Below are 27090 nucleotides of genomic sequence, written 5' to 3' on the forward strand. Positions count from 1 at the left end.
GTAAGGTTAATAATATAACTTAGAGTACACATTTTTCAGTTTTACTCAAATTAGGGTGGTGCAAAAATGAGTACACCCCACAACAAAAACTACTACATCTAGTACTTTGTATGGCCTCCATGATTTTTAATGACAGCACCAAGTCTTCTAGGCATGGAATGAACAAGTTGGCGACATTTTGCAACATCAATCTTTTTCCATTCTTCAACAATGACCTCTTTTAGTGACTGGATGCTGGATGGAGAGTGATGTTTACATTATGAACCTTACTTTCCCGTTATAAGTTAAACAGATGTTATATTAAACTTTGTCTTGTCAACATTTTGGAAATTGTGTTCATTGAGATATTGTTTAAAATGTTACTTTTCAAAGGGGGTGCACTCATTTACGCTCAGCACTGTATATAAAAAGGGAGTCTCTTGAATTTAAATTATTTTATCATCTTAATCGGACACTGAAATTTTGCCATGCGAAAAAAAAGAAAAAATAGACAAGGACACTTTTATTTTTATTTCGACCGACATTATCAGAAATATGTTGAAAAAAATCCGTGAACTTAAAAATAAAAAAAATGGGTGGCCGAAAGGGTGTTTCCTGTTTTAACAATTTGAAGAGTTTGGTTCCAAACCGCGATAAATCCACTGTCAGGAACTTTGAGAAAAAGGTATTTTCTTTACCAAAAAAGTAGTCGCATGAAAGCCATGATGTTCTGTTTGAAACTTTAATATAACACTAAGAAGCTGTAATAACATTAAAAATACAAATCGAGATTTTGATTTTTAAATTGTATTTAAATTTTTTTTCCAAAATGCGATATATCAATTTTTAAAAAAAAATTTATCAGACTCCTCTGACCACTAACCCCATCCCCCTCCACCCCCTCCTGGAGTTTACCAAGGGCTATTGGCAAATTCCCTTCTGGAAAAACTTTTCCTTTTCTACCCAGAAGTTATTAGGGTAGAATTATTATGGGCTTGTTATGAGTAGTGATACGACTAGAACACACGTTCATAACGGTTCATATGAACTCTGAATATGATACCAGTCATTTAATCAAGAAAATTTAGCACAACACATTTTATACTTAAGCGAACAAGAATTGCCCTCTCGGGAGTTATTTCTACAGATATTCAGAGAACTGAGTGAGAGGAAGATAGAGGAATACCTTTCCACAGAGGATGTTCCATCTGTAAACTCGAGAGGCTGCGTCATTGAGTGGTCACTCTGAAAGGACACACAGCTGGGTCCAGGTGAGACAGGCCTTTCCTTCGTTTCACTAGAATGAAGAGAAAGTAGTTTTAGATTTTTTTAACCCTTTGGTGACTGACCCCTTGAAAATGGTTCCTCCAGGAACCATGATGTTTCAGTTGTCAAGACAACAGAAAAACTAAAATACAAATACAAATACAAGAGCATTTTGTTTTGTGCACAAGAGCATTGTGACGCATCTTTCTGTTTTTGTATTTTAGTTTTTCCGTTGTCTTGACAACTGAAATGTCATCGTTCCTGGAGGAACCATTTTCAAGGGGTCAGTCACCAAAGGGTTAATCAAAAACTAGAAAGTGCATTCTCTGAAGATAATGCAGAGTGACTTCACCGATGCAGCAGACTGTTAACTACTGAATGACGGCTGGATGAAATGTTTTGAAAACGGATGGATGAAAGGCAAGAAGACGACGAGTACGGGTCAGACCTCTTATCATGTATGTGTGCATAATTGAGCAATAAACACCACACACACACACACACACACACACACACACACACACACACACACACACAATATAACTCCAACAAACATATTCAAAGGACTTAACCTGACTAGACTTCTGTGTTCTCACCGACACACCCACTGGAATCAAGCCAGCTATTACTGATCCTATGGGCACACTCTCTTTCACTTTCATTCAGTAATACTTCAATCTGGGATGGACGTTTTGTTAATAGTGAATATATTTGTTCACTAGTTTAACTGGTTAATATTTGAAGGTGAAGTTGCCTTATTATACTGAAGTGGGTGACACATATGAAATGGCACCAGGAACAAGTAACGTGCAAAATCTTGGATTAGTGTGGGTTTGAAAATCCCACTGCACCAACAGGTTTCACAACCCAATGATTTGGCATGTATATATTGTGCAACGATAAATCCTCATATAAATGTATGACTATTTGAATCGACGATTGCTGTAACAGTGTTGAGACAGCAGAGGGCGTAATAGCATAAAATAGCAGGAATACATGTGACTTCACTGTAGGTGGAAGTAACCCTGCTCTAAAGCAGTTAAAACACAAAAACAGATCTAAAATATCAAAGAGCTGTTGTGTGATTGACTGTACAAATAGATTTAGCAAGAAATCAGAGCTCGCTTTTAGCTTTTTTTCTTTTTAATAAAAAGAATATTTTAGTTAATAGGCCATTATATTTTACTCCAACCTTTACAAATGTGGGCAAATAATTCTTGCTGGTTATTAAGAAAACGAAATAAAAGGTTTTTTTTTTTTACTGAACACAATTAATATTGAAGCTGATAAAGAATAAGGGAAATGTTGCATTTTTGATAAAATTTGCTTCATTTAATTTTTTTTTAAATATTGTGGGGAAATTTGAATTGTGAACCCGATATTGTGAATCCAATGCAATCATGAATTGAGTGAATCGTTACATGATGACAAATGAAACCCCCTGCTGTTCTGATCCAGTCCCTTCAGCGTAGGAGGGAGCATTTCCAGCTACAGAAATAGAAACTGGGCGAGAAAGAGAAAAAAGTGTCCTACAAACTAAATGAGCAACACACTAATGTTAGTACCAATAAGTTATGGTTCATCGTAGGATCATCTTCAAACCCCTTTAGACTGAGGTTAAAAATTCCATTCTGAGAAACTGTTTCTAAAGATGCGTCTGAAGATTAGATAATGATGAGCGAGAGGAAAAGAAATGAATACCTTTCCTGAGAGGATGTTCCACCTTTAAAGTTAATAGGGGCCAACATTGACCGCCCACTCTTCAAGGACACACAGCTGACTTCAGGAGAATTTGGCCTTTTCTCTGTTGCACTAAAGAGTTGAGAGAAATGTGTCACATCAACAGCAGCGCCAGGGACACAGTCAGTACACACTGCTGAGTGTTTTTATTGTATTTTCCTCTACTTCTGCATGCATTCACTTCTCACACATGTTGCCCTTTATATAATCCCATTTTGTCCCTCAGTAGTTTTGAAAGGTTTTTTTTTTGTTTTACCTTTCAAATTCTATACGGAAACAACAACAACATGCTGATAACATGATGACAGTACATTGTCTACTGTGATGAAAAAATGCATTCCGAGTGCCAACCAGAAGTGATGAGCAGGTTCTCAACTGACCTCAGAGCAGCTGAGGAGGGCGATAGATTTTACCTTCAATTTAATCACCCATTATACAAGACTCAACGCCAGGCATTGCCCGAATGCCCGATTTACCCGACCAAGACGTTCAGGCAGAAATAGTTTAGCAAGTTAGACCCGTTCGGGATCTGTTGTCCAAAGAAAACTACAGCTAAAAAAGCTCTACTACGGGATTACTTGGATAATCTTAGTCAGAAAGAAGCGAAGGACAGACATACACGGAAATTAGAGTCTATTAGCGGTTATGATCCGTACAAAATTCCTCGAAATGACTGGAGTGACAGTGCAGATTTGTGGCCTAGTGTTAGCATTCACTACATGTTGGAATACACCTACTTTTTCCCGAAAAGTCCCGACACGGAAGAACAGTTAAAAAAAAAAAATTACAAAAGCAAGAAAACCTTCTTTGTGTAAAGACTTTCTCCTGACATCAGTTTTTGAGAACAGAATGTTGTGAAAGCCAAAGCATTTACTCTCAAAGGACTCCAACCTGAACTGTGGGCTGGATGGTATTCCCTCCCCTCCATGTCTCATCAACCCCAGTGACATGTAGTTACAGAGCTATCTGCACTCCATCATTTATACAGTGATGCTTATTATTGTTAAAACAACATCTGAAGTGTTATTTGTAAAATAACAAATATCTTGCTCTAGACATTCAAAGAATGTTGTAAGATTTTATTTTAATTTTATCTAATAGTGGATGGAACAATAATTACAAACGCTAACAGAATCAGCACATTCCAGTTGTAGCTGTAGTCCTATAGTAGCTATAATCATTCTGTAATAATTAAAGCTAGTGGTAAGTACATTCAGTGAATGGAAAGACATGCTTTCGTGTCTCAAATAGTAAACCACACCCTCTACAGCAAATATACATCATTTACATAGTGAATTATCCCACAGATAAATATCTCAGTCCATTTACCATTTGACATTGGCCCATCATGCATGTGAAGATGAGGAGGACAGGTTGTTTAATTTCCTCCTGAATGCAACGGCAAACTGAATAAGACACTACTGCAGTACAGACTCCTGTTTTATCATGTTTTTAGTTTTATAATTCATCTTTGTGATATTGCTAGTTATTGTTAGGCAAAACAAAGTGTTTTGTGTCCTAAACTCGATATAAAAAGATGTATTACATACTCGTACCGTATGCAAGTCTTACACATATGATACTGATTTATGTTTCATGTTTTCAGGGCTTGTCTTGTTCTTCTGTTGCAGAAATAAATGCTTTTAAAAATATATATATTTTTAAACATGTACTTTTGTCTAAATAACTCAATTATACCCCTAGAAAACATATCAGTGTTGCCTTGAACCGTGTACTTGAAAACTTGCCGAAATACCACAAAATTTTAGAGGAAAAGGAAATTCAAGGGGGGGGGCAAAAATATTTTGAGGCCATTTGCCCTGCAGGGCAAGATTTCAAAAAGTAACATTGAGGCCTGTTATATTTAGCTCTCACAAGACGCTAAACTTCCTGACTTCTTGTTGAGAGAACATAAGACACATTATCGGCGAACATCTTGTATAGTTATGATATAAATGTTTACGAGGGAAACTGGAGGTTTGCAAAATACACACCTCTTTTTTTTTTCCAAATGGAATTCTAATCTGCTAATGCAGTAAATGTGATTTATTGTAATGTAAGTAGCAAATAAACCTGGTTGGCTTACCCTTGATTCTTGCATTTCCCCTCAGGAAGACTCATTTCAGTGGTTGTGATTTCTTCACACTCCCCCGACATTCTCTCAGAAAGTCAAACGTCTGCTTCACTCTTAATCCTGGTAGGAGTTCTCTAGGAGAGTGTGAAATGGCTGAGCTCATTAAATTAACTTCTGGATATATACCACAGAGCAAAGGTTCCCAACCCTGGCCCTGGAGAACCCCCTGTCCTGCACATTTTAGTGTTTTCTCTGCTCCCAGCAGACCTGATTCAATTAATCAGCTAATTAACATCCCGTCTCGAGTTGAACTGGGTGTGTTAGAGCCGTGAAAACACGAAAATATGCAGGTCAGGGATTAGTCAAGGATCAAGACTGGGAACCTGTGCCATACAATCGAACTTCTCTACACCCTTTTTTTTGTTATATTTTAAAGCCTGTTTGTTTGTTTTAATCTACACATATTTGAGTAAATATGTTTCCTTTGGATGAGCAGTTTTCCTTCACTTTCTTCTCACCCACAGAGTGGCACTGTAACCAACAGATAATTGCAATAAAATTTTAAAAGCAAGAGTTGCCTATTTTACATGATAAAGAACAATTACAGAGAACAATCTGGAGTCTTTTTATTTTCAATCTAAATCTGTTTCAATGATCTAAATCATATAAACAGAGTGAAAAAGAGAGGAGGAGGTGTGGCAACATGTGTGGACAAAGGACTGAAGTATAAGGTGGTGGAGAGTATGACAGCAGCTGTTGATAATCTGGTGGAATGTATCACAGTGGAAATTTGTATGGAAAAAGTAAAAAATATAATTGTGAGCTGTTTGTACAGAACTCCAGCATCAAGTATCGATATATTTGAAAACTGGATGGAAAACATGTTTTCTAACTCAGTGCAGAAGACTGTGTTTATCTGTGGGGATTATAATATTGATCTGTTAAATCCAAAAAAGCATAAAATGACAGAAGATTTCATAAATACAATGTACAGTATGGGTTTATACCCAAAAATCACCAAACCTAGTAGAATTACTTCTCATTGTGTCACATTAATAGATAACATATTTACAAACAGTATGGAAAATAATACAGAAAGTGGGCTTTTATATAATGACATCAGTGACCATTTGCCTGCATTTATTGTCTATCACTGTAATTACTGGAAACCTAAGGATATCAGTTGAAATACAAACGGGTAAGAACTGAAGAAAACATAAGGACACTTAAGAGTGAATTACTGAAACAGAACTGGAGAGTCGTATATGAGGGAGAAGATATTGACAAAGCATACAGTGGATTTCTAAATATCTTTAAAACACTATATGATAAAACCTGTCCTGTAAGGAAATACAATGATGGACAAAAACAAGCAAATGGTCCATGGATCACCAAAGGATTAAAAAATGCCTGTAAAAAAAAGAACACGCTGTAAAGACAATTCATAAAAAAAAGAACCTTAGAGGCAGAAATTAAATATAAAAAATACAAGAATAAATTAACCAGCATTATGAGGACATGTAAGAAGGAATATTATAATAAATTATTAGATAGTAATAAAAATAATATGAAGGGGCTATGGAATGTACTGAATAGTATTATTAGGAATGAAGCTAAAAACAAAAATACAAGCTACCCTGATCATTATATTGAGAATGACAGATCAATAAATAATATGGAAGAAGTAGTAAATGGTTTTAATAGATTCTTTGTAAATGTGGGACCAGATCTGGCAGAAAAGATTCAGGATACAGACACACCTGGACGGGCGGAGGCTGCTCGATGGGAGAGGAATCCTAAATCTATATTCCTTGGTGCAGTTGGCATAAAAGAGGTCATAGACATTGTAAGGAGAAGTGAAAGTAAAACCTCCACTGACTGGAATGATATTGATATGAGTTTAATAAAAAAAGTTATTGAAGAAATTGCAGAACCATTTACTCACATATGTAATATGTCTTTTCAATCTGGTAAATTTCCAAACAACATGAAAATAGCTAAAGTTATACCTTTATATAAATGTGGAGATAGACACCATTACACAAATTACAGGCCAGTTTCTTTACTCTCTCAGTTCTCCAAGATCCTCAAAAAACTGTTCACAGCAAAACTAGACAACTTCATTGAAAAATATAAACTTCTAGCTGACAGTCAATACGGATTCCGGAAAGACAGATCAACAACCCTGGCATTAATGGAACTTATCGAGAAAATCACAAATGGTATAGACAATAAAAAACATGTTATGAGAATTTTCATAGATCTAAAGAAAGCATTTGACACAATAAATCATGACATTCTATTCAACAAATTAGAGAGGGATGGTATCAGAGGGGTGGGTTTGGACTGGGTGAGGAGCTACTTAAGCAACAGGCAGCAATTTGTAAAAATTGGAGATCACACATCTGATTATTTGCCCATAACATGTTGAGTACCGCAAGGGTCTGTCTTAGGTCCTAAACTGTTTATATTGTACATTAATGACTTATGTAATGTATCAAGTATAATGAAATGCATTTTATTTGCCAATGATACAAACATCTTTTGTGCCGGGGACAATGCACAGCAGCTTATGGAGACAATCACAACCGAAATGAATAAATTAAAAAGGTGGTTTAACGTAAACAAATTGTCATTGAATTTGAGTCAAACAAAGATTATGTTATTTGGAAAATATAAGTCGAACCCTCAAGTTGAATTGAAAATTGACAACATAACCATAGAAAGAGTGTATGAAATAAAATTTCTGGGTGTGATTGTTGATCATAAAATCTGCTGGAAACCACATATTAATCATGTTAAAGCAAAAATAGCAAAGATTACTGCAATTTTGGGGAAATGAAGACACATTCTGGACTATAAATCACTACATACTCTGTATAATGCACTCATACTTCCATATCTGAGCTACTGTGTGGAGATATGGGGTAATACCTACAAATCTAACCTACAGCCATTATGCACATTACAAAAAAGAGCAATAAGAATCATCAGTAATACGGGATATCTTGAGCATACAAACGCATTATTCGTAAAAGCACACACTCTGAAATTCACGGATCTGGTTAAACACAAGACTGCACAAATTATGTATAAAGCAAGACATAACCTTCTTCCGGGTGAGGTACAAAATATGTTTATGGAAAGGCAGGGTGGGTATAACCTGAGAGGGGAAATGAATTTTAAGAGAGTAAATGTTAGAACAACTATGAAAAGTATGTGCATAACAGTCTGTGGGGTGAAATTGTGGAATGGTCTGGATTATGAACTCAAAAATAGCACCAACATAAAACTGTTTAAAAAATTATATAAAAACATGTTAATAAAAATATATGAGAATGAGGACAGGCAGACTATATAGGTGATGATGAAATTGAGAGCAAGTCTGTGACTGGTCTTCTTGTATTTAGTGTATAGTTATAGGTATGTGTATATGTATGTACTGTATATATGTATTGTATGTGTGTCTATATGCATAACATAAGTATCTGTATATATGATTTGGTCGATATTATACCATGTCGGTATGTTTTGGTATGTTGGTATGTTTTCTTATTTGTTTATTGCTTTTGTTTTCTTTTGTATATATAGTTTATTATGGTGGAAAGTGACATTTGATTAGTGGTGGTATAGAGGGTTAGGACTGGATAAGTTATTACTTCTTCCTAATCCTTTCTGAATGTTATGTTATTGCCTTGTGGCTACGCTATTCTGTTTGTTTATGATGATGTTTTGATTATTGTATTTTTTATTTAAATTTTTATTTTTATATCTTCTTTATTGTTCAGAATAAAGTAATCAATCAATCAATCAATCAATAATAAATAAATAAATAAATAAAAAATAAATAAAGAGTGGACGGACGATGTTAGTAAGTTCCCTGGTATACAATGGCCAGATATATACTCGTACCTTATTGACAAGACTTCAGTGTACACCCACGAAAAACTTCGTGCCTACAAGTCTTTAGACGCATATGATTGTTATGTGCGGGCATGTACAACGTGATTAACAATGGGACATTCATATTCAAGGGCGGCACAGTGGTGTAGTGGTTAGCGCTGTCGCCTCACAGCAAGAAGGTCTGGGTTCGAGCCCCGTGGCCGGCGAGGGCCTTTCTGTGCGGAGTTTGCATGTTCTCCCCGTGTCTGCGTGGGTTTCCTCCGGGTGCTCCGGTTTCCCCACAGTCCAAAGACATGCAGGTTAGGTTAACTGGTGACTCTAAATTGACCGTAGGTGTGAGTGTGAATGGTTGTCTGTGTCTATGTGTCAGCCCTGTGATGACCTGGCGACTTGTCCAGGGTGTACCCCGCCTTTCGCCCGTAGTCAGCTGGGATAGGCTCCAGCTTGCCTGCGACCCTGTAGAACAGGATAAAGCGGCTAGAGATAATGAGATGAGATGAGACATTCATATTCATTTTGTTTTAATCAAATTATGCCAGTGGTGTGATGGCAATGTGGCTTTAGCTACAACAGCAAATACCAACACTAAACAGCAATTTGCAGGAGGTAATGGCATGAAAGGAATGATAGTGTAAAGAGTGCAGCTAAGAGAAATCAGAGCTGCGTAAAAAGCGAGAGGCAGAGAGCAGAAATGAAACTGAACGGGGCGGGAGCTAGGTTAGAGCAGTCAACGTAAGTTGGCATTTAGAGTGAGGGCACACAATTTTACCTTTCCATCCTTGCTTTAAAATTGTGATTTTCGGCATACACAAATAATGATGGCACAAAATCTGGACTGCTTGAGTCAAGCGAGACCTCTCCTACAAACAAAATTGCATGCAAAGCTAACATGCTAACAATATTCATTACATTGTGTAACTATGACCCAGCTAATCAGACAAACGTTACCAAAGTATTTTGCTACATCAATAAACGAAGACTAGAAAGAATAAAAAAGAAAGATTTAATAAATAGCCTGATCTTACCTGTGATGAAGTGGGCGCTGCAAACCCGCGCATTTTTGATAGTGCTTTCATCCCAGTCTACACGTTTGATGGCTTGGAGCCATAGACGTCGGCGATTTTTTTGGAATGGGTGAGATCCTGCTGGAATTCTGTACATTTTAACCCCATCACTGCTACGATTCTGACACCCGACAACACAACAACTAGGCATTTCTGAGTCTTTTTTGGGTCCAGGCTGCGCGCGCAATTTCCGCTTACGTATGAATGACATTTACTGCGAAGGGGTCTACAGGGAGTGCAGAATTATTAGGCAAATGAGTATGTTGACCACATTACCCTCTCTATGCATGTTGGCCTACTCCAAGCTGCATAGGCTTGAAAGCCTCCTACCAATTAAGCATACCAGGTGATGTGCATCTCTGTAATGAAAAGGGGTGTGGTCTAATGACATCAACACCCTATATCAGGTGTGCAAAATTATTAGGCAACTTCCTTTCCTTTGGCAAAATGGGTCAGAAGAGGGATTTGACGGACTCAGAAAAGTCAAAAATAGTGACATACAGTGGGGCAAAAAATTATTTAGTCAGTCACCAATTATGCAAGTTCTCCCACTTAAAAAGATGAGAGAGGCCTGTAATTTTCATCATAGGTATACCTCAACTATGAAAGACAAAATGAGAAAAAATCCAGAAAATCACATTGTCTGATTTTTAAAGAATTTATTTGCAAATTATGGTGGAAAATAAGTATTTGGTCAATAACAAAAGTTCATCTCAATACTTTGTTATATACCCTTTGTTGGCAATGACAGAGGTCAAACGTTTTCTGTAAGTCTTCACAAGGTTTTCACACACTGTTGCTGGTATTTTGGTCCATTCCTCCATGCAGATCTCCTCTAGAGCAGTGATGTTTTGGGGCTGTCACTGAGCAACACGGACTTTCAACTCCCTCCAAAGATTTTCTATGGTGTTGAGATCTGGAGACTGGCTAGGCCACTTCAGGACCTTGAAATGCTTCTTACGAAGCCACTCCTTCGTTGCCCGGGCGGTGTGTTTGGGATCATTGTCATGCTGAAAGACCCAGCCACGTTTCATCTTCAATGCCCTTGCTGATAGAAGGAGGTTTTCACTCAAAATCTCATGATATATGGCCCCATTCATTCATTCCTTTACACGGATCAGTCGTCCTGGTCCCTTTGCAGAAAAACAGCCCCAAAGCATGATGTTTCCACCCCCATGCTTCACAGTAGGTATGGTGTTCCTTGGATGCAACTCAGCATTCTTTCTCCTCCAGACACGACAAGTTGAGTTTTTACCAAAACGTTCTATTTTGGTTTCATCTGACCATATGACATTCTCCCAGTCCTCTTCTGGATCATCCAAATGCTCTCTAGCAAACTTCAGACGGGCCTGGACATGTACTGGCTTAAGCAGGGGGACACGTCTGGCACTGCAGGATTTGAGTCCCTGGCGGCGTAGTGTGTTACTGATGGTAGCCTTTGTTACTTTGGTCCCAGCACTCTTCAGGTCCCCCCGCGTGGTTCTGGGATTTTTGCTCACCGTTCTTGTGATCATTTTGACCCCACGGGGTGAGATCTTGTGTGGAGCCCCAGATCGAGGGAGATTATCAGTGGTCTTGTCTGTCTTCCATTTTCTAATAATTGCTCCCACAGTTGATTTCTTCACACCAAGCTGCTTACCTATTGCAGATTCAGTCTTCCCAGCCTGGTGCAGGTCTACAATTTTGTTTCTGGTGTCCTTTGACAGCTCTTTGGTCTTGGCCATAGTGGAGTTTGGAGTGTGACTGTTTGAGGTTGTGGACAGGTGTCTTTTATACTGATAACGAGTTCAAACAGGTGCCATTAATACAGGTAACGAGTGGAGGACAGAGGAGCCTCTTAAAGAAGTTGTTACAGGTCTGTGAGAGCCAGAAATCGTGCTTGTTTGTAGGTGACCAAATACTTATTTTACCAAGGAATTTACCAATTAATTCATTAAAAATCCTACAATGTGATTTCCTGGATTCTTTCCCCCCATTCTGTCTCTCATAGTTGAAGTGTACCTATGATGAAAATTACAGGCCTCTCTCATCTTTTTAAGTGGGAACTCTTGCACAATTGGTGGCTGACTAAATACTTTTTTGCCCCACTATATATTGCAAAGGGATGGAGCACTCTTAAAATTGCCCAGCTTTTGAAGCGTGACCATCGAACAATCAAGCGCTTCATTCAAAATAGTCAACAGGGTCGCAAGAAGCACGTTGAAAAAAAAAGGCGCAAACTAACTGCCCGTGAACTGAGGAAAGTCAAGCGTGAAGCTGCCAAGATGCCACTCGCCACCAGTTTTGCCATATTTCAGAGCTGCAACATCACTGGAGTGTCAAAAAGCACAAGGTGTGCAATACTCAGGGACACAGCCAAGGTAACAAAGGCTGAAAAACGACCACCACTGAACAAGACACACAAGATGAAACATCAAGACTGGGCCAAGAAGTATCACAAGACTGATTTTTCTAAGGTCTTATGGACAGATGAAATGAGAGTGAGTCTTGATGGGCCAGATGGATGGGCTCGTGGCTGGATCAGCAAAGGGCAGAGAGCTCCAGTCCGACTCAGACGCCAGCAAGGTGGAGGTGGGGTACTGGTATGGGCTGGTATCATCAAAGATGAGCTTGTGGGACCTTTTCGGGTTGAGGATGGCGTCAAGCTCAACTCCCAGTCCTATTGTCAGTTTTTGGAAGACACCTTCTTCAAGCAGTGGTACAGGAAGAAGTCAGCATCCTTCAAGAAAAACATGATTTTCATGCAGGACAATGCTCCATCACACGCATCCAAGTACTCCACAGCATGGCTGGCCAGAAAGGGTCTAAAGGAAGAAAGATTAATGACGTGGCCTCCTTGTTCACCTGATCTGAACCCCATAGAAAACCTGTGGTCCCTCATCAAATGTGAGATCTACAAGGAGGGGAAACAGTACACATCTCTGAACAGTGTCTGGGAGGCTGTGGTTGCTGCTGCACGCAATGTTGATCGCAAACAGATCAAAACACTGACCGAATCCATGGATGGCAGGCTTTTGAGTGTCCTTGTAAAGAAAGGCGGCTATATTAGTCACTGATTTGTTTTTTTTTTTTGTTTTTGAATGCCAGCAATGTATATTAGTGAATGGTGAGTTGTTATATTGGTTTCCCTGGTGAAAATAAATGAGTGAAATGGGTATATGTTTGTTTTTTGTTAAGTTGCCTAATAATTATGCACAGTTATAGTCACCTGCACACACAGATATCCTCCTAAGATAGCTAAAACTAAGAAAGCCCTACTCCAACTTCCAAAAATACTCAGCTTTGATATTTATGAGTCTTTTGGGTTCATCAAGAACATAGTTGTTTTTCAATAATAAAACTAATCCTCAAAAATACAACTTGCCTAATAATTCTGCACTCCCTGTATATGCAGTCAAGTTTACGGGAGTAGTCTTTCCCCCACCGAATTAAACAAATTCAATCACAATATTGTGAATCCATTTTCTTTCTTTGTAGGCTAAGTTTATCTCCGTTTATGTTGGTGTATGTGTTCATATATGGTCCGCTTTGTGCACAAATAGCGCAAGAATATGTGTCGTTGACGTCACCTCCCCATGCAGCGGGGGTGAAAATTCATCACTTCAGAGTGTTTAGTCCCCTACACGCCTAAACTGGGATCGCGGAGTAAGTGGCCAGCGTTGACTCGGTGCGAGTCAGGAAGGCTATTACTGGTGCAGCCGCGGGGTCTGTTGATTTTTTTAAAATTATGATTTTGGCCGCCGAGCCAAGTACCTTAGACTTGCATTGGCGTTTTGTTTTCATGCCGCGGAGCTATTTGTATGTATTTTAAATGTAAAGGACTTGCCTGTAGGTTTGTGTGTGTTGTTTTATGTTTGGCATCTTTCCGGTTGTACCGCGTGTCTGTGAGAAAATCGGAGGGGAGGGTTAACAGGTGGGCACGGGAGTTGATAAAGCGCAACTGCCCTGGTAATATGTCACATGATTTTCCCGTACTAAAGCAACCTTCGGGGCCGTGATTTTGTGGTTGGCGCAGTTAATTGTTTGAAACAAGTTGTCAGACCGCCATCACTACTACACACTATATGAAAAATATTTGCCCCCTTGCAATTTCTAATTGCCCCCTTAGTAAACTGTTCCTGGCGCCAGGCCTGATTGGAGCCTAGGCAAATGAAATTTCAATCTTCTGTGCTAACATATATTGACTTTGACATGATAATCAGCTTTGAATGTTCTTTTTGTAAATGTAAAGATATCTTTTTATCCTTGGAACTATAACCACATGTGATTAATTAAATGCTTTTTTGTCACAAACTACCGTGAGTCGCTGTCACTGTTTTATACTATTACTTACTCGGGCAGTGCATTTGTTATTATGCTATGATGTGAGTTTACATTTGTTATTATGCTATGATGTGAGTTTACATTTGTTATTATGCTATGATGTGAGTGCATTAGGTTTTTGAGGTGGATGAAGTATTTCTGAAGTTTCAGAAGTGAGTAAGCTGTTTATTTAAATTTAGCTTCCCCTATGGCCCTATCACATGTAAAAATATTTTCACTAAAAATTGGAAATAAATTGTATGGTTATTTGTCCTAAGGCTGCAGTTATCCATAAGTATGCAGTGTTAGGCTTCTCAGAGCAGAGGAATTTCAGCATGCATCCTGTCTTACAGTCTGTGGTATACTGAAATATTTTCGCCAAGCTATGCGTATTTTTTTAAAACATAAAATGATTATTCATCATTAATATCATAAATACATACTTCCGTTTTTTTTTTTATATATAACAAACCAAACCATTTGAATATCGATTGAAATTTGAGGAAGTTACGGTCATCTGAAAAGTACATATCGCTACCAACACAATGTAATGGGTAAGCCAGCTGTCTGAGGTAAGATGGCCGCCACGTGCGGACGTTCAACTTCGTTGACGGGCAACGGGAATGAGGCATCTAGTCTTCTATGTAAATCTATGCACAGAAGGGCCGGGCTGCTCGGGCTTCAGTCTGATTGACGTGTCAGTATCCAATCATTTTGAGGTGGTGACCTCGATAGGATTTGATGGTGTTTTTCCTTTATTTTACACTGTAGACTGGATTAAAATATTTCGTTTTTGGGTCAAACCTTCTATTGTACTGCTTGCAACATGGGTGTGAGGAGCTTTTCAAGCAATATGGTAAAAAATACTCCTGAAAAAAATCTCGTACTCCACCTTTAACTGATGGCTATCAGTATGTTGATATAAATGGTGATATTTCTAGACGTACTGAAGTAAAGTTTGGTGTTCCACAAGGTTCTGTCTTGGGTCCACTGCATTTTTCTTTATACAACCCCGATTCCAAAAAAGTTGGGACAAAGTACAAATTGTAAAAAAAAACGGAATGCAATGATGTGGAATTTTCAAAATTCCATATTTTATTCAGAATAGAACATAGATGACATATCAAATGTTTAAACTGAGAAAATGTATCATTTAAAGAGAAAAATGAGGTGATTCTAAATTTCATGACAACAACACATCTCAAAATAGTTGGGACAAGGCCATGGGTACCACTGTGAGACATCCCCTTTTCTCTTTACAACAGTCTGTAAACGTCTGGGGACTGAGGAGACAAGTTGCTCAAGTTTAGGGATAGGAATGTTGACCCATTCTTGTCTAATGTAGGATTCTAGTTGCTCAACTGTCTTAGGTCTTTTTTGTCGTATCTTCCGTTTTATGATGCGCCAAATGTTTTCTATGGGTGAAAGATCTGGACTGCAGGCTGGCCAGTTCAGTACCTGGACCCTTCTTCTACACAGCCATGATGCTGTAATTGATGCAGTATGTGGTTTGGCATTGTCATGTTGGAAAATGCAAGGTCTTCCCTGAAAGAGACGTCGTCTGGATGGGAGCATATGTTGCTCTAGAACCTGGATATACCTTTCAGCATTGATGGTGTCTTTCCAGATGTGTAAGCTGCCCATGCCACACGCACTAATGCAACCCCATACTATCAGAGATGCAGGCTTCTGAACTGAGTGCTGATAACAACTTGGGTCGTCCTTCTCCTCTTTAATCCGAATGACACGGCGTCCCTGATTTCCATAAAGAACTTCAAATTTTGATTCGTCTGACCACAGAACAGTTTTCCACTTTGCCACAGTCCATTTTAAATGAGCCTTGGCCCAGAGAAGACGTCTGCGCTTATGGATCATGTTTAGATACGGCTTCTTCTTTGAACTATAGAGTTTTAGCTGGCAACAGCGGATGGCACGGTGAATTGTGTTCACAGATAATGTTCTCTGGAAATATTCCTGAGCCCATTTTGTGATTTCCAATACAGAAGCATGCCTGTATGTGATGCAGTGCCGTCTAAGGGCCCGAAGATCACGGGTACCCTGTATGGTTTTCCGGTCGTGACCCTTACGCACAGAGATTCTTCCAGATTCTCTGAATCTTTTGATGATATTATGCACTGTAGATGATGATATGTTCAAACTCTTTGCAATTTTACACTGTCAAACTCCTTTCTGATATTGCTTCACTATTTGTCAGCGCAGAATTAGGGGGATTGGTGATCTTCTTCCCATCTTTACTTCTGAGAGCCGCTGCCACTCCAAGATGCTCTTTTTATACCCAGTCATGTTAATGACCTATTGCCAATTGACCTAATGAGTTGCAATTTGGTCCTCCAGCTGTTCCTTTTTTGTACCTTTAACTTTTCCAGCCTCTTGTATAAGGGTGGTAGCAAATAGTGCTACCACCCTTATTGAAGCAACTCCCCCAAATTTTAATTTTATGAATGTTACCGGACAGGGGAAAGGTGGAGGGATCGCAAATATATTCAAATTCTCTTTTCAATGTAAACAATCCTCACTTGGTGATTTTACATCCTTTGAACACTTATGTGCAATTGTTACATGCTCTCCTAACACATTATTATTAACTATTTACAGGCCTCCGAGACATTCAGCCAAAGTTTTTTTGGAAGAGTTTGGTGAACTGTTGTCAGTCATTTGCTTAGAGTTTGACTGTCTTATTATATCTGGGGATTTTAACTTGCATGTAAATAATCCTGAAAACACCTATGCCAATGAACTACTTGCACTTATTGACCATTTCAACCTTGTACAACATGTACAGGGGCCGACCCACTCTCGTGGTCATACCCTTGACCTTGTCATCACAAAGGGTCTTACTGTTTCTACTACTGTTGTTGACCTGGCCTTATCTGATCATTTTTGTGTTTTCTCTGATGTTTCTATGTCTCCTCACATTCAGAACAGCTCAATGACTATGGGTAGGAGAGTCATAAATGACAACACATGTGTTCTCTTTGAGCAAGCTCTCTCTCGGATCTCAACCAAAATGTCAGACTCTGTAGATGATTTACTGGAAATTTTTAATTTAAATATGACCCAAATTATGGATGATATTGTTCCATTCAAAATCAAAAGAGTCAATGATAAGCAGAAAGCACCATGGAAGGAATACCCAGCTGTTAAACTGTTAAAGAGAGAATGTAGAAAGACTGAAAGAAAATGGCGCAAAACTAAACTTCACATCCATTATCAAATCCATAAAGAGATGCTTTGTAAATATAATTATGAAATTCGTAAAGCAAGACAGTCTTTCTTCTCCAACATCATAAACAGGAATATGAACAATGCCCGTGTGCTATTTTCAACAGTAGAGAAGCTAACAAATCCCCCACCACAATTAGCACCTGAACTTCTCTCAGTTAATAAATGCAATGAGTTTGCATCCTTCTTTAAAGGTAAAATTGATAAAATATGACATAATATTGCTCATAATATATCTCAGTTGCAAATAATTGAAAAACTGCAATCACCAGTGATACAGATAGATAACTTCAACACAATGTCAGAATTTTGTTTAATTGATTATGAGACTCTTGAAAAAACTGTAGAAAATCTCAGTTCCTCAGCATCTGAATTGGACATTCTGCCCACCAACTTTTTTAAGTCTGTTCTACATCTTATAATTACAGATGTGCTTCAAATCATAAATACATCCCTAGAGACTGGCATTGTTCCTGTGTCCTTGAAAAAAGCCGTTGTAAAGCCCCTACTTAAAAAGAATAATGTGGATGCTTCAGTATTAAATAACTACAGGCCAATATCAAATTTACCATTCATTGGGAAAATCCTTGAAAAAATTGTCTTCAATCAATTAACTGCCTTCTTGATAGCAAACAGCCGTTTTGATAATTTTCAGTCAGGATTTCGTGCCAATCATAGCACTGAAACAGCGCTGATTAAAGTTATAAATGACATACGTCTTAATACTGATGCAGGCAAAACATCGGTCCTGGTATTACTGGACCTCAGTGCAGCTTTTAATACTATTGATCACAACATACTGCTATATCGACTTGAACACTGGGTTGGATTGACTGGTAAAGTTATCAATTGGTTAAATTCATACTTAAAAGATAGAAGCTTCTCTGTTACCCTGGGAAATTGTTCCTCAACGTCAATGTCCTTGACCTGTGGTGTCCCCCAGGGGTCGATTCTTGGACCATTACTTTTCAACCTTTATATGCTCCCACTTGGGCAAATTATCAATAAAAATTCAAATTTTGTATCACTGCTATGCAGATGACACCCAAATTTATTTTGCTCTATCACCTAATGATTATGCCCCCCTTGAATGTCTCTACCAGTGTATCGATCAAATCAACAGCTGGATGTCACAAAATTTTCTTCAGCTGAACACAGATAAAACAGAAGTAATTCTATTTGGAAAAAAAGATGAAAGACTCAAAATTACCACTATTCTTGACACAAAAGGGATGAAAACTAAAGAAATGATTAAAAATCTTGGTGTTTTCGTTGACAATGAGCTAAACTTTGACAGTCACATGAAAAAAATTACTAAAACGGCATTTTATCACCTAAAAAACATTTCCAAACTAAGAGGACTTGTGTCAAAAAATGATCTGGAAAAACTAACACATGCCTTCATCTCTAGTAGGGTTAACTACTGCAATGGCCTTTTCACAGGCCTGCCAAAAAAGACCATCAAACAACTTCAGCTGGTTCAAAATGCAGCGGCTAGGGTTCTCACACGAACAAAAAGAACAGAGCACATTACTCCAATTCTAAGGTCCCTTCACTGGCTTCCAGTAAGCTACAGAATTGACTTTAAAGCATTGCTGCTGGTGTACAAATCTCTAAATGGTACAGGGCCCAATTACCTCTCTGATATGTTGCAGCGGCCTAACCCAATCAGATCTACCAGATTGCAGCAGAAAAATTTACTGGTAAAACCTGTTGTTAAAACAAAGTATGGTGAAGCAGCTTTTAGCTACTATGCAGTGCAGCTATGGAACCAACTGCCAGAGGACATTAAAAATGCTCCTGCTGTTGGCAGTTTTAAATCTAGGTTAAAGACCAAGCTGTTTTCAGATGCTTTCTTTTAAATAATTAATATTGTCTTCTTTTTTTATAATTTTTACTTTCTCTGCATGTTTTAAATTTACTTTAATTTTAACTTTATTGTATTTTATTCTTTATTCTATTCTGCTGGTTTCTTTTTTTTCTCCTCCTATTTCTACTTCATTTTATTATTTTATTTCTACTATTGTTTAATTCTTATTATTTTCTTTTAATTCTTTTAATTCTTTTAATTAATTGTTTTAGAATAAAAAAATATTTTATGTAATTTTATTTCTCTATTGTTTACTGTTTTTGTTTTTACTTCTGTAAAGCACATTGAACTGCCATTGTGTATGAAATGTGCTATATAAATAAACTTGCCTTGCCTTGCCTCAATCTGGGGCTCCACACAAGATCTCACCCTGTGGGGTCAAAATGATCACAAGAACGGTGAGCAAAAATCCCAGAACCACATGGGGGGACCTAGTGAATGACCTGCAGAGAGCTGGGACCAAAGTAACAAAGGCTACCATCAGTAACACACTATGCCGCCAGGGACTCAAATCCTGCAGTGCCAGACGTGTCCCCCTGCTTAAGCCAGTACGTGTCCAGGCCCGTCTGAAGTTTGCTAGAGAGCATCTGGATGATCCAGAAGAGGATTGGGAGAATGTCATATGGTCAGATGAAACCAAAATAGAACTTTTTTGGTAAAAACTCAACTTGTCGTGTTTGGAGGAGAAAGAATGCTGAGTTGCATCCAAAGAACACCATACCTACTGTGAAGCATGGGGGTGGAAACATCATGCTTTGGGGCTGTTTTTCTGCAAAGGGACCAGGACGACTGATCCGTGTAAAGGAAAGAATGAATGGGGCCATGTATCGTGAGATTTTGAGTGAAAACCTCCTTCCATCAGCAAGGGCATTGAAGATGAAACGTGGCTGGGTCTTTCAGCATGACAATGATCCCAAACACACTGCCCGGGCAACGAAGGAGTGGCTTCGTAAGAAGCATTTCAAGGTCCTGGAGTGGCCTAGCCAGTCTCCAGATCTCAACCCCATAGAAAATCTTTGGAGGGAGTTGAAAGTCCGTGTTGCCCAGCGACAGCCCCAAAACATTACTGATCTAGAGGAGATCTACATGGAGGAATGGGCCAAAATACCAGCAACAGTGTGTGAAAACCTTGTGAAGACTTACAGAAAACGTTTGACCTCTGTCATTGCCAACAAAGGGTATATAACAAAGTATTGAGATGAACTTTTGTTATTGACCAAATACTTATTTTCCACCATAATTTGCAAATAAATTCTTTAAAAATCAGACGATGTGATTTTTCTGGATTTTTTTTCTCATTTTGTCTCTCATAGTTGAAGTGTACCTATGATGAAAATTACAGGCCTCTCTCATCTTTTTAAGTGGGAGAACTTGCACAATTGGTTACTGACTAAATACTTTTTTGCCCCACTGTATATAAATATATGATCAGTTTCTCTGGTTTTATGATTTACAGTTATGTGTTTGAAGAACATGAACATTTTTGTTTTATTTATCCCAAAAATTACTGACAACATTTCCCTCAAATTACACATAAAAATATCAGGGCTTTGAACCGGTTCAAGGAACGAAAACGAAAACCGGGAACTTTTTCTATTTCACATGGAACAGAAACGAAACCAGAAACTTTATTATTTTTTATGTTCCGGAACAGAAACGCTTATTAAAAATAATGGTAACCGGTTAATACCGGTTTTTATTTCGTTCCTCAAAGTTTCCGTAGCCTACAAATAAAAAAGCCATTCTTCTCCTGCGCAAGTTTCTATGACCCGCTGGGGTTCACTTCCTGTGTGACGGTCGCTGACTGAATGGACAGAGCAGGAAGGTGGACTGCTATCACGTCTCCATTACTGAGTGTCTGAGCAAAGAAGAGTCTGAACGTTGCAACCTCCCTATTGGCTGTTTGTAAAAATGTATCAGTTGTTGCCCTTCCCACGGGAATCATCGCGGGCTCGAGAGACGAGACCTGACGAGTTAGTTCATTGGTAGCAGAACAAAATGTCTGGACACAAATCGGGTTTTCAGAAAAGGGAAGAAAATAAACGGAGGGTTGAAAATACAAAAAAGGAGGCAGAAAATGCAAAACAAGTTTTAAGGTAGGACAAATGGTTACTTTTCTGAGGCAGCCCGCCGTGGCTGCAGGCTTTCAGTTGTGTCATTGAATGGTTACTTTTCTGAGGCAGCCCGCCGTGGCTGCCTGCAGGCTTATTTATTATAGCCCATTTAGTTAAAATAGTTGATATAAAATGTTTATAGTTATAGTTATGTGATGGTTGTCCTGATTTAGACTGGTTTTTTTTTTTTTTGGGGGGGGGGGGGGGGGGGGGGGTTGCGCGATGTTGCACCCGGGTCCAGATTAGGGCAGAACCGGCCCTGGCTACATTTCAGGTGTAGTTTGTTTTATGTATGTATGTACTTGCATAGATGTGTACTTGGTCTTCCAATATGGCGCCTAACAAAATCTAGCGGCGCGGTGACGTCATGCGGTAGTCCTCTATAGGGCCTGACTAGCCTCTGGTAACACACTAAACGAATTATCTTTCATTTTTGGCACTTTTTCTGTTTGTGTAGATGGGAAGACATACTGAGAATCCAAATCGCCAACATTTGAAATAATAATTGTTTTGAATTATTTCTTGTCTTATTTAATGAAGGTTGTAATAGAATTAGCCTACATTTGGCTTAAGCTGGATGAGACAGAGACATAATTTTCTAGCCATTTGTTAAACCGCTGACAGGGAACGTAATTAACCGTTCCGGGAACGAAATTTTTTTGTTCTAACCGGTTCGGGAACGTCTATTTAATGGTGGAACCCAAAACCGGAAACGTTAAAATTCCGTTTCTGTTCGGAACGAACCAATAGGAAAAAAATTCTGGTTCAAAGCCCTGAAAAATATTGTCACTTCGAGTATTTAATCATCACTTAGAGTATTCAGTAATGACCCTGAATATACAACGTTCTTAACTGAGGAGAGAAAAGTCTTATCTATGAAAAAATAATCAATTCTGGAATATGTATTGTGTGCATGGGGGAAAAAAGAGGAAAGTTCTTTGTTGTAAGGAAAAAGGGTCTGCCAGGGGTCAATGCACCCCACCTGGTTCATAAATACAGATAAGGTCATAGCCATTTTAGAGAAAGTCATAAGTTTAGGGTTCGATCAGTCTAAGGCTGGGTCAGTAACAATTCAGATCAACACCTAAAATTAGATCATGGAAGACAATACAGAGACTCCTCTGACCACTAACCCCAACCGCCCCCCATCCCCTCCTGGAGTTTACCAAGGGCTATTGGCAGATTCCCTTCTGGAAAAACTTTTCCTTTTCTACCCAGAAGTTATTCGGGTAGAATTATTTTGGGCTTGTTATGAGTAGTGATACACTAGAACACACGTTCATAACGGTTCATATGAACTCTGAATATGATACCAGTAATTTAATCAAGAAAATTTAGCACAACACATTTTATACTGAAGCGAACAAGAATTGCCCTGTCGGGAGTTATTTCTACAGATATTCAGAGAACTGAGTGAGGGGAGGATAGAGGAATACCTTTCCACAGAGGATGCTCCACCTGTAAACTCGAGAGGCTGCACCATTGAGCGGTCACTCTGAAAGGACACACAGCTGAGTCCAGGTGAGACAGGCCTTTCCTTCGTTTCACTAGAATGAAGAGAAAGTAGTTTTAGATTTTTATCTATAAAATATAGTCATTTATATCTGAAGATGCCATTATGCATATACAGCTCCAGAGTTTTATAATTATTTGCATATCCTAATTTGATTATTATACTGCACCTCTGGAACAGAGCAGAATAAAGACCTTGCTTGACGGACCAACAGGGGCTTTGTAGCTTGGCTACAAAGTAGCAGCTAGTTATGAGGAGACACTGACTAAAAGGACTGAACATGTGATATGAGCATACTTTTTTGACTTTTCACCCCCAATTCCTCCCCACACACCCCCATCCCCACAGCCCCACACCCCCACCCACACACACACACCACATCACCTTTGAGAACCATAAGTCATGATAACAAGTACAACCCCCATTCCAAAAAAGTTGGGACAAAGTACAAATTGTAAATAAAAACGGAATGCAATGATGTGGAAGTTTCAAAATTCCATATTTTATTCAGAATAGAAAATAGATGACATAAAATGATTAACTGAGGAAATGTATCATTTAAAGAGAAAAATTAGGTGATTTTAAATTTCATGACAACAACACATTTCAAAAAAGTTGGGACAAGGCCATGTTTACCACTGTGAGACATCCCCTTTTCTCTTTACAACAGTCTGTAAACGTCTGGGGACTGAGGAGACAAGTTGCTCAAGTTTAGGGATAGGAATGTTAACCCATTCTTGTCTAATGTAGGATTCTAGTTGCTCAACTGTCTTAGGTCTTTTTTGTCGTATCTTCCGTTTTATGATGTGCTAAATGTTTTCTATTGGTGAAACATCTGGACTGCAGGCTGGCCAGTTCAGTACCCGGACCCTTCTTCTACGCAGCCATGATGCTGTAATTGATGCAGTATGTGGTTTGGCATTGTCATGTTGGAAAATGCAAGGTCTTCCCTGAAAGAGACGTCATCTGGATGGGAGCATATGTTGCTCTAGAACCTGGATATACCTTTCAGCATTGATGGTGTCTTTCCAGATGTGTAAGCTGCCCATGCCACACGCACTAATGCAACCCCATACCATCAAAGATGCAGGCTTCTGAACTGAGTGCTGATAACAACTTGGGTCGTCCTTCTCCTCTTTAATCCGAATGACACGGCGTCCCTGATTTCCATAAAGAACTTCAAATTTTGATTCGTCTGACCACAGAACAGTTTTCCACTTTGCCACAGTCCATTTTAAATGAGCCTTGGCCCAGAGAAGACGTCTGTGCTTCTGGATCATGTTTAGATACGGCTTCTTCTTTGAACTACAGAGTTTTAGCTGGCAACGGCGGATGGCACGGTGAATTGTGTTCACAGATAATGTTCTCTGGAAATATTCCTGAGCCCATTTTGTGATTTCCAATACAGAAGCATGCCTGTATGTGATGCAGTGCCGTCTAAGGGCCCAAAGATCACGGGCACCCAGTATGGTTTTCCAGCCTTGACCCTTACGCACAGAGATTCTTCCAGATTCTCTGAATCTTTTGATGATATTATTCACTGCAGATGATGATATGTTCAAACTCTTTGCAATTTTACACTGTCGAACTCCTTTCTGATATTGCTCCAGTATTTGTCGGCACAGAATTAGGGGGATTGGTGATCCTCTTCCCATCTTTACTTCTGAGAGCCACTGCCACTCCAAGATGCTCTTTTTATACCCAGTCATGTTAATGACCTATTGCCAATTGACCTAATGAGTTGCAATTTGGTCCTCCAGCTGTTCCTTTTTTGTACCTTTAACTTTTCCAGCCTCTTATTGCCCCTGTCCCAACTTTTTTGAGATGTGTTGCTGTCATGAAATTTCAAATGAGCCAATATTTGGCATGAAATTTCAAAATGTCTCACTTTTGACATTTGATATGTTGTCTATGTTCTATTGTGAATACAATATCAGTTTTTGAGATTTGTAAATTATTGCATTCCGTTTTTATTTACAATTTGTACTTTGTCCCAACTTTTTTGGAATTTTTTTGGAAAAATAAACAATTACAGTGGAGAGGGAAAAGAGGAATACACACACACACACACACACGTAGCCATTTTAGAGAAATTCTTAAGTTTAGGGTTCGATCAGTCTAAGGCTGGGTCAGTAACAATTCAGATCACCACCTAAAATTAGATCATGCGAGTTCAAGCTAGGCAAGGAAGAAATTAGCTTTTTAGCAAAGTTCACGTAGTCCCAGGTGTGTGTGTGTGTGTGTGTGTGTGTGTGTGTGTGTGTGTGTGTGTGTGTGTGTGTGTAAAACACGTGTGTTAGAGAGAATTCTCTAAAAAACAAACACAAATTTTCTGTTTTAAAATTAAATACATCAACATACAAAATCAAATTTTAGCTTTCACAATATTTCATGATCTCTTTAAAAAGATTTTCTCCATTCCAGGTTGAAAAAGACAGACTAACACTCACTGCCACCAGAGGTCTGTCTCACTTTTCTCCTTTTTCAAGTTGTTATCGTTTAAGATATTTTTCTGACGATCACGCAACATTAATGGTCTTGATTCTGTTGGTTCTGTTCACAAAGAATTTCTGAGCAGCTCTTTCAGTATACCTGTCTTTTCCCCCTGTGCCTGTGTTCCATTAACGTACCCTTTTCCCACTAGAAATACAGGACTTCTTCCTCACGAACATTTCAACAATATGTGAAACCTGAACCATTACCAGTTTGTTGTTAATGCACTACTAGTTTTCAGATTTAGTTCCATTTATGGGTCATAGTAAACTTCTCACACTACACATTTTTTATATTTTAAACACTGCTTTAAAAGAACAGTAAAAAAGTGTATTCCATTCTGTACAACATTTCATTCAGAGCCTCCATGCAGAACTTCTAACAAATCCTTTATAAGTTTATGTTAGTGCATGTAAATTTCCTTTTTCTTTTAATTTAGAACATAGGGAGCAGTAGGTTATATCACATTTTTGCATTCTGCGTGCTTACGTTTGTGTCTTGTGACAAACTGATCAGGCGGGCCGGCTCTGTGGTCAGCATGAAGCTGGACTCTCTGGTGACGGTGGCAGAGAAGAGGACTATGGACAAACTACTGAACATCATGGACGATGCCAGTCACCCTCTGCACACCGTCATCAGCAACCAGAGGAGCCTGTTCAGTGACAGAATGCTCCTTCCCAAGTGCAGGACGAACAGACTCAAAAACTCCTTTGTCCCTCACGCCATCAGACTGTACAACTCCTCTCTGGGGGGGAGGAGGGGTAACAGGAGGACAGAGGACGGGAAGGAGCAGAAGCCTAGCCTGACAAAAAGCAATACTGGACAATGTGCAATATAAAGTGCAATACCTCTCCTGCTGGACTTTTTTCATATGTATACACCTGTGTATATATATGTTAATACTTAATTTATCCAGAGGTTTTTTCTATTTTCTGTTTATCCTGTAATGATGCTGCTGGAATTTTAATTTCCCTGAGGGAACCCTCCAAAATATATCTATCTTGTGCTGCTCATCTTCACGCAGTTCAGATGTTGAGTTCCTCATACTCCCCAGACATTATTTCAGAAGGTCTAATTAGCTTAGATTGGTCCTGGTGTGAAAACAACAGGGGGAAAATGATATTACAACAAATATGATTTACACACACAACCAGTCAAAAGTTTGGACACATTGACTCATTCATATGTTTTTCTGGACTGTGACTATTTTCTACATTGTAGAACAATACTGAAGACATCAAAACTATGAAATAACATCTGGAACATATATGGAATTATGTGGTAAACTAAAAATGGTCAAAAATATATTTCATATTTTATTTAGATTCTTCAAAGTAGCCATCGTTTGCCTTGTTAACAGCTTTACACACACTTGGCATTATCTTAACCAGCTTCCTGAGGTCGTCACCTGGAACACTTCAATTAACAGGCGTTGTTACGTGCGGCTCAAAGACGTAACAACCCACAAAAAACCCCCAAAAACCAAGTTCAAAAATACCACGAGTCTCTTACTAAAACACTTGCAAGTT

General features: G+C 38.7%; 1 protein-coding gene across 1 annotated transcript in view; it reads right to left on the bottom strand.

The window, feature by feature from the left end:
• The window catches only part of LOC132888477 (NACHT, LRR and PYD domains-containing protein 3-like), a 345899-nt gene that overhangs the window by 315838 nt on the left and 2971 nt on the right, over positions 1 to 27090 (bottom strand). The window contains exons 2-5 of the mRNA XM_060924523.1: positions 22992 to 23102; positions 5072 to 5193; positions 2947 to 3057; positions 1166 to 1276 (exon numbers count right to left, since the gene is read on the bottom strand). Of these exons, the coding sequence (XP_060780506.1) occupies positions 1166 to 1276; positions 2947 to 3057; positions 5072 to 5142 (293 nt within the window). The 5' untranslated portion in view covers positions 5143 to 5193; positions 22992 to 23102. The remainder of the gene's footprint in view (positions 1 to 1165; positions 1277 to 2946; positions 3058 to 5071; positions 5194 to 22991; positions 23103 to 27090) is intronic.

Source organism: Neoarius graeffei, chromosome 6 (assembly GCF_027579695.1).
Source record: "Neoarius graeffei isolate fNeoGra1 chromosome 6, fNeoGra1.pri, whole genome shotgun sequence".
Lineage (NCBI taxonomy): Eukaryota > Metazoa > Chordata > Actinopteri > Siluriformes > Ariidae > Neoarius > Neoarius graeffei.